The sequence below is a fragment of the Engystomops pustulosus genome, chromosome 6 (genome assembly GCF_040894005.1).
Source record: "Engystomops pustulosus chromosome 6, aEngPut4.maternal, whole genome shotgun sequence".
Classification (NCBI taxonomy): domain Eukaryota; kingdom Metazoa; phylum Chordata; class Amphibia; order Anura; family Leptodactylidae; genus Engystomops; species Engystomops pustulosus.
The window spans coordinates 2,872,421-2,886,075 of record NC_092416.1 but is presented as its reverse complement, the minus strand read 5'-3'; the positions used below and the strand labels follow the sequence as shown (position 1 = coordinate 2,886,075).

At 54.8% G+C, this 13,655-nt stretch overlaps 1 protein-coding gene across 1 annotated transcript; it reads right to left on the bottom strand.

Moving 5' to 3' along the window:
* Positions 1-3,678: 3,678 nt before the first annotated feature.
* On the bottom strand, positions 3,679-10,607 carry LOC140066219 (zinc finger protein 574-like). Its single transcript, XM_072113753.1, has 2 exons — positions 10,304-10,607; positions 3,679-7,046 (listed from the first exon to the last, which is right to left on the bottom strand). Exon 2 carries the CDS (start codon positions 7,027-7,029, stop codon positions 4,315-4,317), a length of 2,715 nt encoding a protein of 904 aa, XP_071969854.1. The 5' UTR covers positions 7,030-7,046; positions 10,304-10,607; the 3' UTR covers positions 3,679-4,314.
* Between the last annotated feature and the right edge of the window lie 3,048 nt (positions 10,608-13,655).

Here is a 13,655-nt window from a genome sequence, read left to right as displayed (position 1 = left end):
CAGATCCTGATTGGTGGAGCCTCCGATCACATGACTGGACCCAGTTATTTAGGGAGGTGGTGCCCGGGAAGCTGCGCTCTCCATACTGTGCACCTCCAGCTGCCCCATGTGATACCCGGATACCAATTGGGATAAATCCTAATAGTTTTGGCCCTATGAACCCCTTTCTAGTGGAGGGGCCCCAGTCCTGGTCTCTCCTAGTTGGGCCTCTGCTCCTGTCACTGGTCACACCTGGTGCTGGATTCTACAGGTGGTCACACTGGCTGATGGTCAATCAGGGGCATAGGATTAGGCTCTGGAGACAGTGAGGGGGAGATGATGGGTCCCCTGGTCTGATAAGAGGTTCATGTTTTCCTCTAGGGGGGCACGGACTCTCTGGATTGTGGGGCCCCCTCTCTGCACATCCTCCACGGCGGCTTCTTGGTTGTCCATGGACACTTCCCCTTTAAGGGGATGTCTCTCCGGCTGCTGTACCTTACACCGCAGAGCACAGGCCGAGCTGTAGATCCAGTTCATTAACCTCAGAGATGTTCAGTGACCCCGGCACATTCTCCTGGAAAGTCATTACCCGCAAGAAGCAGACGAGGTCACGGCCGTGTCCTGCAGCACCCGAGGAGTAGCCACACAGGGTGCACATGCACTGATAGGGAACCCGCCTGCAAGTGTGACCATGTAGACTGCAGCCAGTGCTATGTACAGGCGGTCCCCTACTTAAGGACACCCAACTTACATAGTTACAGACAGACCCCTCTGACCTCTCTGGATGTTACTATAGTCCCAGCCTGTAAGGTGTCTGTAATGAAGACTTATTCATCATCCTTGGTCCCGTTACAGCAAAAATGTTTAAACTCCAATTGTCACTGGGGCCAAAATTTTTTTTTTTTTGTCTGGATTTACAATGATAAAATATACAGATTCAACTTGCATACAAATTCAACTTAAGAACAAACCACCGGACCCTATCTTGTATGGAACGTCTGTGCTCTCTGCAGCCAGTGTTATGTACTGTCCCTGGAGAGATGTGTAATCAGACCTCACACTGCTGTGCTCTGTGCAGCCAGTGTTATGTATTGTCCCTGGAGAGATGTGTAATCAGACCTCACACTGCTGTGCTCTGTGCAGCCAGTGTTATGTACTGTCCCTGGAGAGATGTGTAATCAGACCTCACACTGCTGTGCTCTGTGCTCTCTGCAGCCAGTGTTATGTAATGTCCCTGGAGAGATGTGTAATCAGACTTAATACTGTCTGCAGAGAGCACAGCAGTGTGAGGTCTTATGTATTGTCCCTGGAGAGATGTGTAATCAGACCTCACACTGCTGTGCTCTGTGCTCTCTGCAGCCAGTGTTATGTAATGTCCCTGGAGAGATGTGTAATCAGACTTAATACTGTCTGCAGAGAGCACAGCAGTGTGAGGTCTTATGTATTGTCCCTGGAGAGATGTGTAATCAGACCTCCCACTGCTGTGCTCTGTGCTCTCTGCAGCCAGTGTTATTACACATCTCTCCAGGGACAATACATAATACTGGCTGCAGAGAGCACAGAGCACAGCAGTGTGAGGTCTGATTACACATGTACTGTCCCTGGAGAGATGTGTAATCAGACCTCACACTGCTGTTCTCTGTGCTCTCTGCAGCCAGTGTTATGTATTGTCCCTGGAGAGATGTGTAATCAGACCTCACACTGCTGTGCTCTGTGCTCCCTGCAGCCAGTGTTATGTAGTGTCCCTGGTGAGATGTGTAATCAGACCTCACACTGCTATGCTCTGTGCTCTCTGCAGCCAGTTTAATGTACTGTCCCTGGAGAGATGTGTAATTATACCATTGTGTAAAGTGTTAGTAGCAGCAGGACTGTGATCATGGCTTATAAATCCATAGATCTTAACTCTTCCAAGTGCACAGGGGGTGTGTCCTCACACTGCTGTGCTCTGAGGCACTGCCTAAAGCTTATAACTGGTTCTGGACTCATCATTTTGGTTCAGCCCGTAAACTCCTGCCGGTGCATGGAGCACGATCTCAGAACACTCACTGCTGAGCATCTGGGGGAGGCTCCGAACACAGCAGTGTGAGGACCTACCTGAGCCCAGTACCTCAATATTTTCAGCTCATGGGGGTCTCTGTAGCTTTAGGTGAGGATCCGTTTAGAACTAATAATTCCAGGACTTTCCTGCCCCGGCAGAGACCTTGGAACAAGTGACCCCAGAGGTCGTGGCCCGTGTTTTCTGGTGTGTAATACACTGATGGGTGGTAGAGGAGGTAAGTCATGATTATCAAGGGGTTAATAGCACTGATTAGCCTGTAGTATAATACAGCAGGCACCCACCAGGTGCCGTCAGGTTCCCCGTGGCCCCGCCCTGCCACCAGGTGCCGTCAGGTTCCCCGTGGCCCTGCCCTGCCACCAGGTGCCTTCAGGTTCCCCGTGGCCCCGCCCCCTGCTGATGGCGCTATTTGCAGACAGTGTTTCCTGTCTCAGTGGTTGTGCGGAGAGCAGGACCTATTGGTACTTATAGATCACATGATGCTAGGAGGCCCCTCCCACCTGACTACTGTCCTGGAACAGTCTATACATGTGACTTATATTCCCACATTAGAGGCTGAGAAATACATTGCTGCTGCATTCTGGGAATCTTCAGGTTCTACATGCAAATCCCTGTCCTGTGATTGGTCTGCAGGAGTCTGATCCTTCAGTAACACAATAAATCATATACATCCTGCTTCAGAAACCTTGTATCTAATATGGAGACACGGAGACTCCTCCAACCCCCCCCTCTCCCACAGCCCAAGACACCCCAACCCCCCCCCTCCCAGCGCCACAGGGACTCCTCTACCCACTCCCTCCCAGCAGCTGTGACACACCTCCACCCCCCCCCAGCGGATTAGACACACCTCCACCCACCCCCTCCCACAGCCGAGATGCATCCACCCCCTTCCACAGCCCAAGACACCCCAACACCCCCCTCCCAGCGCTACAGAGATGCCTCCACCAACCCCCTCCTAGTGGCCAAGACATCCACCACCCCCCAAGACATCCCAACACCCCCCCCCTCCCAGCGCCAGAGACTCCTCCACTCACCCCATCCCAGCAGCTGTGACACGCCTCCACCCACCCCCGCCCAGTGGCCAAGACACACCTTCACCCCTCCCACAGGCCAAGACATGCCTCCACCCCCTCCCACAGGCCAAGACACGCCTCCACCCCCTCCCACAGCCCAAGACATCCCAACACCCCCCCCTCCCAGCGCCAGAGACTCCTCCACTCACCCCATCCCAGCAGCTGTGACACGCCTCCACCCACCCCCGCCCAGTGGCCAACACACACCTTCACCCCTCCCACAGGCCAAGACATGCCTCCACCCTCCCCCACCCAGTGGCCAAGACATGCCTCCACCCCCTCCCACAGGCCGTGACACGCCTCCACCCCCTCCCACAGCCTGAGATGCCTCCACCCACCCCCTCCCAGTGGCCAAGACACACCTTCACCCCTCCCACAGGCCAAGACATGCCTCCGCCCACCCCCTCCCAGTGGCCAAGACATGCCTCCGCCCACCCCCTCCCAGTGGCCAAGATACGCCTCCACCCCCTCCCACAGGCCAAGACACGCTTCCACCCCCTCCCAGTGGCCAAGCCGCTTCTGATGGGAATTGAACTAGACAGGGGCTTCTGTTGGGGTTTGCCATGACAGTATGACCTCCTCATGTCTCTGTGTGTATTCAGACTACAGGCTGAAGCTGGTGACTCCTCCCTGGCCAACAATATGACTGCCAGGGGATGAGGCAAATCCTATACCACCCACACACAGGAGCAAACCTGGAACAGGGTGACAGGACTCCCGGGAGAGATGGGAAGAGTCCTGCTTACTCCACCCACACAGGATGAGTGACCGCCCCCTGTGCACATGAACTAAAGGGAAAGCCATCAATCACTGTGTGTGGGCGGGGTAAAAAGGAGGCTTGTGGCCAATCACTGTGTGTGGGCGGGGTAAAAAGGAGGCTTGTGGCCAATCACTGTGTGTGGGCGTGGTTAGCAGGACAATTCAAGGCTCCAGAGCGATCACACACGGTGTAGACTCCATGATCAATGCTGGAGCCTTTGGATTGCGTTTTGGAACATCACGTGTGAACGGCGTCTTACAGTCTCCCCTAGGACCCGGGTTTATGTCCCAGTTCCCATGATGCTTTGCTCACATTACAGCTCAGCCCCACCAGACAAGAAGTGACGACTCGTTAGAAATCAAGGGCTTTTATATTATGAATAAATACTTTCTATCACATTAAGAAAACACAAGCCCCCCCGCCCCCCCTATGCAGTGAGGAGACCCCTATAGCGCCACGTCCTCCACCTGTAGGTTCCCCTCCAGGGCGGCCTGGTAGATCTCAATGGTTTCAGCTAGAGGGAGCGGCTCGACGCTCTCGATGATGGCGATGGTCTCCCCCAGCTCGGTGCACATGATAGTCTGCTGCGGCGGGGGGAGGGGCTGGTGGCTTTTTACATGACTCCGCAGATTAGACAGCGACTTGAAGCGCTTGCCGCAGTCTACACACGAGTGCGGTCTCTCTCCGCTATGGACATGTCTGTGCTCTGCTAGATGCAGGGACTGGACGAAGGTCATCCCACAGTCCTGGCAGTGGTGCGGCCTCTCGCCCGTGTGGGTGCGCCGGTGCTCCCGTAAGTGGGCGGTTTGGCGGAACTTTTTGCCACAGTCCGAGCAGGGATAAGGGCGCTCGCCCGTGTGTATCCTGAGGTGGAGCCGCAGACTGAACGAGGCAGAGAAGGATTTCCCGCAGAAGTTGCACTTGTGAGGCCGCACCCCGGAGTGACACCTCTGGTGCATCGTCGCCTGTCGCTTAGTGGTGAAACATTTGGCGCATACAAGGCACTTAAAGGGGCGCTCCCCGGTGTGCAGGAGGAGGTGGAGGCTCAGACTGGACTCCGAGTTGAGCATCTTATGACATGTAGGACAAATATACTGGCGCAAGGTTTTACTGTAGCATCGGTGGTCAGACAGCAGCGCATCGTCCATGAACACGGCACCGCACTCCTTGCAGTGGATCGGCGCTTTACCCTGGTGCTCCAGTTCATGAAGCTGTAGTAACTTCTTGCGCAGGAACGTCTTGTCGCATTCGGGACACTTGTAGGGCAGGACCCCCGTGTGCTTGATCTGGTGTAGGGCGAGTTTGGAAGCTCGGTTAAATTGTAGACCGCAGACCTTGCAGGAGAAGGGGCGAGAGCCGCTGTGCAGGATCCGGTGCTGCTGCAGGTTAGAGTTCTGGGTGAAGCTGCGGCCGCACACCTCGCACTTGTATGGCTTCTCTCCCGTGTGGGTGAGGTGATGGCGCGTCAGATTGGCATGGCTACCGAAGGCCTTGCCGCAAGCTGAACACTGGAAGGGGCGCTCGCCCGTGTGAGTCCGCATGTGGTTCCGCAGGTGCACCTGCTTCTTGAAGTGCTTCCCGCACACGCTGCACTTGTGCTTCCTCTCTGCTGCGTGCACCGCACGCCGATGCTGCACCATTTTAAGACGGGTGGGGAATTCTTTGCTGCACTGCGGACACTTGAAGCTTTCAGGCCCCGGCAGTGTCTTAGGCTCTTCCGATGTCACGTGGGTGGTGATTCCATTCTCTCTGGCTTCACCGCTCTCTTTAGGGTTTGGTAGGTCCACAGGAGAGGCCACTAACGTCACAGGAGCGGGGGAGGTCAGTGGAGCCAGAACTGCTGAAATCTGTGACAAGTCGCCCAGCGCCAGCGGCTTCTCTATGCCCGGCCATGCGGGCCGCTCCGCTCTGGGGACCCGTGTGCCGCTCTTACCCACATGAGTCCGTCTGTGGTACAGGAACTTTGTCATGTTACTAAAGGTTTTCCCGCAGTGACAGCGATGCAGAGGGTCCGCCGTGTGGCTTTTCCGATGCAAGACCAAGGTGATTTCAGTGCCAAAACCTACCCCACAGTCCACACACAGGTAGAGGGCCTCCCCCCGGTGCACCCGCATGTGCTGCTCCAGCGAGGCCTCCTTTTTGAAGACCTTGTAGCAGTTGGGACACTGTAGTGTACCCTCCACGTGCACGCGCCGGTGAGACTGCAGCCTGCTGGCGGAGGTGAAGAGACGGTCACAGTCGGGGCACGGGTACTCCTCGTTCTGGTGCTCCTTGCGGTGCCGCCGCAGCTCCTCAGGGCTGGCGCACTCCTTCTTACACTCCTGGCACTGGTACACCCTATGCACCACCCCAAACCTGTCCCTGGTCAGCTCCTCTCTATCTTCTATCATCCAGTCTTTGCGCAGTTTGTCCAGGATACTGGAGGAGGGGTTCGCACTGTCGTTACTTCCATAAAGTGGAGACGCAGAACTTTCTTTCTCGGATTCCACAAAGTGCCGACCCTGGTGATCGAGAAATTCCTCGGGGGTGTGGAAGACCTGGCTGCACTCAGAGCACTCGTAGGGATGCACTACCTCTCCCGGCGCTGGCGCTGCAGGGGCGCTCTTCCTTGGCACAGGTTCTGCAGTGTTGTCAGTGGAGGGCACCACAGCCGGGACCTCCACCCCCCAACCGTTCAGGGTCCGCTCATCTAGCAGGACGTTCTGCAGGCTGAGCACGGTCTGCACACCAGATCCCGTCTGGAGGACCACACTCTGCTGAGGGTCCGGCTTGTCGTGTTTCTGGCGGTGGGCGAGCCACAGCTCTGGGGAAGTGAAGAGATCTTTACACTCCGAGCACTGATAGTGGATCTGGCCATTGGAGGGAGAAGCCGGAGCCTGGGGGAAGTCGCGCATGTGCATCTCCTGGTGATGAAGCAGCTCGTCCGGGGACAGCAGCATCTGACCGCACTCCAGGCACTGGTACTGACTCTCCTGCACCAAACCCTGCAGCTCCCCCAACTGCAGGGACACGTCCTGGGAGAGAGTCGACTGGAGACCACTGCCCACATGGTTCTGCTGATGGACCAGGACGTCTTCCAGAGCATTGAAGAGAAGCCCACACTCTGAGCACATGTACTGGTGCTGGAAGACCACCGGAGCCTGAGCGCCCTCCGCCATCATGGACGTCTCCCGCACGACTGCAAGAAGAGAACGGGAAACCAATGAATAACAGAACTGATCATAGTCCATAATACACCTGCACTCACTATTCTGCTTCTGGTGCAGTCACTGTATATACATGACATTACTTATCCTGTACTGATCCTGAGTTACATCCTGTATTATACCCCAGAGCTGCACTCACTATTCTGCTGCTGGTGCAGTCACTGTGTACATACATGACATTACTTATCCTGTACTGATCCTGAGTCACATCCTGTATTATACCCCAGAGCTGCACTCACTATTCTGCTGCTGGTGCAGTCACTGTGTACATACATGACATTACTTATCCTGTACTGATCCTGAGTTACATCCTGTATTATACACCAGAGCTGCACTCACTATTCTGCTGCTGGTGTAGTCACTGTGTACATACATGACATTACTTATCCTGTACTGATCCTGAGTTACATCCTGTATTATACCCCAGAGCTGCACTCACTATTCTGCTGCTGGTGCAGTCACTGTGTACATACATGACATTACTTATCCTGTACTGATCCTGAGTTACATCCTGTATTATACCCCAGAGCTGCACTCACTATTCTGCTGCTGGTGCAGGCACTGTGTACATACATGACATTACTTATCCTGTACTGATCCTGAGTTACATCCTGTATTATACCCCAGAGCTGCACTCACTATTCTGCTGCTGGTGCAGTCACTGTGTACATACATGACATTACTTATCCTGTACTGATCCTGAGTTACATCCTGTATTAAACTCCAGAGCTGCACTCACTATTCTGCTGCTGGTGCAGTCACTGTGTACATACATGACATTACTTATCCTGTACTGATCCTGAGTTACATCCTGTATTATATCCCAGAGCTGCACTCACTATCCTGCTGCTGGTGCAGTCACTGTGTACATACATGACATTACTTATCCTGTACTGATCCTGAGTTACATCCTGTATTATACCCCAGAGCTGCACTCACTATTCTGCTGCTGGTGCAGTCACTGTGTATATACATGACATTACTTATCCTGTACTGATCCTGAGTTACATCCTGTATTATACCCCAGAGCTGCTCTCACTATTCTGCTGCTGGTGCAGTCACTGTGTACATACATGACATTACTTATCCTATACTGATCCTGAGTTACATCCTGTATTATACCCCAGAGCTGCACTCACTATTCTGCTGCTGGTGCAGTCACTGTGTACATACATGACATTACTTATCCTGTACTGATCCTGAGTTACATCCTGTATTATACCCCAGAGCTGCACTCACTATTCTGCTGCTGGTGCAGTCACTGTGTACATACATGACATTACTTATCCTGTACTGATCCTGAGTTACATCCTGTATTAAACTCCAGAGCTGCACTCACTATTCTGCTGCTGGTGCAGTCACTGTGTACATACATGACATCACTTATCCTGTACTGATCCTGAGTTACATCCTGTATTATACCCCAGAGCTGCACTCACTATTCTGCTGCTGGTGCAGTCACTGTACATACATGACATTACTTATCCTGTACTGATCCTGAGTTACATCCTGTATTATACCCCAGAGCTGCACTCACTATTCTGCTGCTGGTGCAGTCACTGTGTACATACATGACATTACTTATCCTGTACTGATCCTGAGTTACATCCTGTATTATACTCCAGAGCTGCACTCACTATTCTGCTGCTGGTGCAGTCACTGTGTACATACATGACATTACTTATCCTGTACTGATCCTGAGTTACATCCTGTATTATACCCCAGAGCTGCACTCACTATTCTGCTGCTGGTGCAGTCACTGTGTACATACATGACATTACTTATCCTGTACTGATCCTGAGTTACATCCTGTATTATACTCCAGAGCTGCACTCACTATTCTGCTGCTGGTGCAGTCACTGTGTACATACATGACATTACTTATCCTGTACTGATCCTGAGTTACATCCTGTATTATACCCCAGAGCTGCACTCACTATTCTGCTGCTGGTGCAGTCACTGTGTACATACATGGCATTACTTATCCTGTACTGATCCTGAGTTACATCATGTATTATACCCCAGAGCTGCACTCACTATTCTGCTGCTGGTGCAGTCACTGTGTACATACATGACATTACTTATCCTGTACTGATCCTGAGTTACATCCTGTATTATACTCCAGAGCTGCACTCACTATTCTGCTGCTGGTGCAGTCACTGTGTACATACATGACATTACTTATCCTGTACTGATCCTGAGTTACATCCTGTATTATACTCCAGAGCTGCTCTCACTATCTGCTGCTGGTGCAGTCACTGTGTACATACATGACATTACTTATCCTGTACTGATCCTGAGTTACATCCTGTATTATACTCCAGAGCTGCACTCACTATTCTGCTGCTGGTGCAGTCACTGTGTACATACATGACATTACTTATCCTGTACTGATCCTGAGTTACATCCTGTATTATACCCCAGAGCTGCACTCACTATTCTGCTGCTGGTGCAGTCACTGTGTACATACATGACATTACTTATCCTGTACTGATCCTGAGTTACATCCTGTATTATACTCCAGAGCTGCACTCACTATTCTGCTGCTGGTGCAGTCACTGTGTACATACATGACATTACTTATCCTGTACTGATCCTGAGTTACATCCTGTATTATACCCCAGAGCTGCACTCACTATTCTGCTGCTGGTGCAGTCACTGTGTACATACATGACATTACTTATCCTGTACTGATCCTGAGTTACATCCTGTATTATACTCCAGAGCTGTACTCACTATTCTGCTGGTGCAGTCACTGTGTACATACATGACATTACTTATCCTGTACTGATCCTGAGTTACATCCTGTATTATACCCAGAGCTGCACTCACTATCTGCTGCTGGTGCAGTCACTGTGTACATACATGACATTACTTATCCTGTACTGATCCTGAGTTACATCCTGTATTATACCCAGAGCTGCACTCACTATCTGCTGCTGGTGCAGTCACTGTGTACATACATGACAATACTTATCCTGTACTGATCCTGAGTTACATCCTGTATTATACCCCAGAGCTGCACTCACTATTCTGCTGCTGGTGCAGTCACTGTGTACATACATGACATTACTTATCCTGTACTGATCCTGAGTTACATCCTGTATTATACCCCAGAGCTGCACTCACTATTCTGCTGCTGGTGCAGTCACTGTGTACATACATGACATTACTTATCCTGTACTGATCCTGAGTTACATCCTGTATTATACCCCAGAGCTGCACTCACTATTCTGCTGTTGTGATTGTAGTTCACCATCAGCCAATCAGATGCGGGCTCTCGTCTCTCCCTGGCCGCTGATTGGTGGCTATGGCCGGGCTCTGTGTATACTGCCCCCTGTGGTCGGGCGGCCTGTGTATGTGTTGCTCCGGAGCCTCTCCTCCCGCTCTCCCGCTCTCACACTCGCCGTCTCCTCCTCCTCCTCCGCTGCCGTGTCTCCGCGCACCCTCCAGCATCCTCTCCAGTGATTGGCTGCCGCTCGCCTTGCTATGGGGAGGCGGGGCCTGGCGTGGGGGCGGAGTCCTCTCCTGATGACGTACCTGATGATCAGGACGAGGCGGCGCGATCCCAGAACGCTTTGCGGTGCTCTGCGAATGTAGCAGCCAAATCCAATCCCGGTATCACGTGACTGACTGACGGCCGTAGATCCTTCTGCAGAGCGCGCAGCCGCAGATTATACTGTGCTGCTGTATCCTGCCAGGAGGAGATGGGGGGTTACTGAGGGGTGGGGGGCACTGCCAGAGCGGGAAGGTGATGTAACAATGGAGGCTGGGGGGGTGGGGGTGAGATGGAGGCTGGGGGGGGAGATGGAGGCTGGGGGTGTGGGGGGGGGGGAGATGGAGGCTGGGGGTGTGGGGAGATGGAGGCTGGGGGTGTGGGGGGGGGAGATGGAGGCTGGGGGTGTGTGTGTGGGGGGGGGGGGGGAGATGGAGGCTGGGGGTGTGGGGGGGGAGATGGAGGCTGGGGGGGGGGGGTGGGAGATGGAGGCTGGGGGTGTGGGGGGGGAGATGGAGGCTGGGGGTGGGGGGGGGTAGATGGAGGCTGGGGGTGGGGGGTAGATGGAGGCTGGGGGTGTGGGGGGGAGATGGGGGTGTGGGGGGGAGATGGGGGTGTGGGGGGGGGGATGGGGGTGGGGGGGAGATGGAGGCTGGGGGTGTGGGGGGGGAGATTGGGGGTGGGGGGGAGATGGAGGCTGAGGGTGTGTGGGGGGGGAGATGGAGGCTGAGGGTGTGTGGGGGGGGAGATGGAGGCTGAGGGTGTGTGGGGGGGGGGTGGAGGCTGGGGGTGTGTCTGGGGGGGTGGAGGCTGGGGGTGTGTGTGGGGGGGTGGAGGCTGGGGGTGTGTGTGGGGGGGTGGAGGCTGGGGGTGTGTGTGGGGGGGGGGTGGAGGCTGGGGGTGTGTGTGGGGGGGGGGTGGAGGCTGGGGGTGTGTGTGGGGGGGGGGGTGGAGGCTGGGGGTGTGTGTGGGGGGGGGGTGGAGGCTGGGGGTGTGTGTGGGGGGGAGATGGAGGCTGGGGGTGTGTGTGGGGGGGTGGAGGCTGGGGGTGTGTGGGGGGGGAGATGGAGGCTGGGGGTGTGGGGGGGGGTGGCGGCTGGGGGTGTAGGGGGGGAGATGGAGGCTGGGGGTGTGGGGGGGGGAGATGGAGGCTGGGGGTGTAGGGGGGGAGATGGAGGCTGGGGGTGTGGGGGGGGAGATGGAGGCTGGGGGTGTGGGGGGGGAGATGGAGGCTGGGGGTGTGGGGGGGGGAGATGGAGGCTGGGGGTGTAGGGGGGGAGATGGAGGCTGGGGGTGTGTGGGGGGGAGATGGAGGCTGGTGGGGGGGGGAGATGGAGGCTGGGGGTGTAGGGGGGGGAGATGGAGGCTGGGGGTGTGTGGGGGGGAGATGGAGGCTGGTGGGGGGGGAGATGGAGGCTGGGGGTGTGTGGGGGGGAGATGGAGGCTGGTGGGGGGGGAGATGGAGGCTGGGGGTGTAGGGGGGGAGATGGAGGCTGAGGGTGTGTGGGGGGGAGATGGAGGCTGGTGGGGGGAGATATGGAGGCTGGGGGTGTGTGTGGGGGGAGATGGAGGCTGGGGGTGTGTGTGGGGGGAGATGGAGGCTGGGTGTGTGTGTGGGGGGGAGATGGAGGCTGGGGGTGTGTGGGGGGAGATGGAGGCTGGGGGTGTGTGTGGGGGGAGATGGAGGCTGGGTGTGTGTGTGGGGGGGAGATGGAGGCTGGGGGTGTGTGGGGGGGGAGATGGAGGCTGGGGGTGTGTGTGGGGGGGAGATGGAGGCTGGGGGTGTGTGGGGGGGGGAGATGGAGGCTGGGGGTGTGTGGGGGGGGGGGAGATGGCGGCTGGGGGGGTTATGTACAGCCTAGAATAGTGACAGCTCCGCTCTATCCCTCTCTGTACAGCCTAGAATAGTGACAGCTCTGCTCTATCCCTCTCTGTACAGCCTAGAATAGTGACAGCTCCGCTCTATCCCTCTCTGTACAGCCTAGAATAGTGACAGCTCCGCTCTATCCCTCTGTACAGTCTAGAATAGTGACAGCTCCGCTCTATCCCTCTCTGTACAGCCTAGAATAGTGACAGCTCCGCTCTATCCCCCTCTGTACAGCCTAGAATAGTGACAGCTCCGCTCTATCCCTCTCTGTACAGCCTAGAATAGTGACAGCTCCGCTCTATCCCTCTCTGTACAGCCTAGAATAGTGACAGCTCCGCTCTATCCCTCTCTGTACAGACTAGAATAGTGACAGCTCCGCTCTATCCCTCTCTGTACAGCCTAGAATAGTGACAGCTCCGCTCTATCCCTCTCTGTACAGCCTAGAATAGTGACAGCTCTGCTCTATCCCTCTCTGTACAGCCTAGAATAGTGACAGCTCCGCTCTATCCCTCTCTGTACAGCCTAGAATAGTGACAGCTCTGCTCTATCCGTCTCTGTACAGCCTAGAATAGTGACAGCTCTGCTCTATCCGTCTCTGTACAGCCTAGAATAGTGACAGCTCCGCTCTATCCATCTCTGTACAGCCTAGAATAGTGACAGCTCCGCTCTATCCCTCTCTGTACAGCCTAGAATAGTGACAGCTCCGCTCTATCCCTCTCTGTACAGCCTAGAATAGTGACAGCTCCGCTCTATCCCTCTCTGTACAGCCTAGAATAGTGACAGCTCCGCTCTATCCCTCTCTGTACAGCCTAGAATAGTGACAGCTCCGCTCTATCCCTCTCTGTACAGCCTAGAATAGTGACAGCTCCGCTCTATCCCTCTCTGTACAGCCTAGAATAGTGACAGCTCCGCTCTATCCCTCTCTGTACAGCCTAGAATAGTGACAGCTCCGCTCTATCCCTCTCTGTACAGCCTAGAATAGTGACAGCTCCGCTCTATCCCTCTCTGTACAGCCTAGAATAGTGACAGCTCCGCTCTATCCCTCTCTGTACAGCCTAGAATAGTGACAGCTCCGCTCTATCCATCTCTGTACAGCCTAGAATAGTGACAGCTCCGCTCTATCCCTCTCTGTACAGCCTAGAATAGTGACAGCTCCGCTCTATCCCTCTCTGTACAGCCTAGAATAGTGACAGCTCCGCTCTATCCCTCTCTGTACAG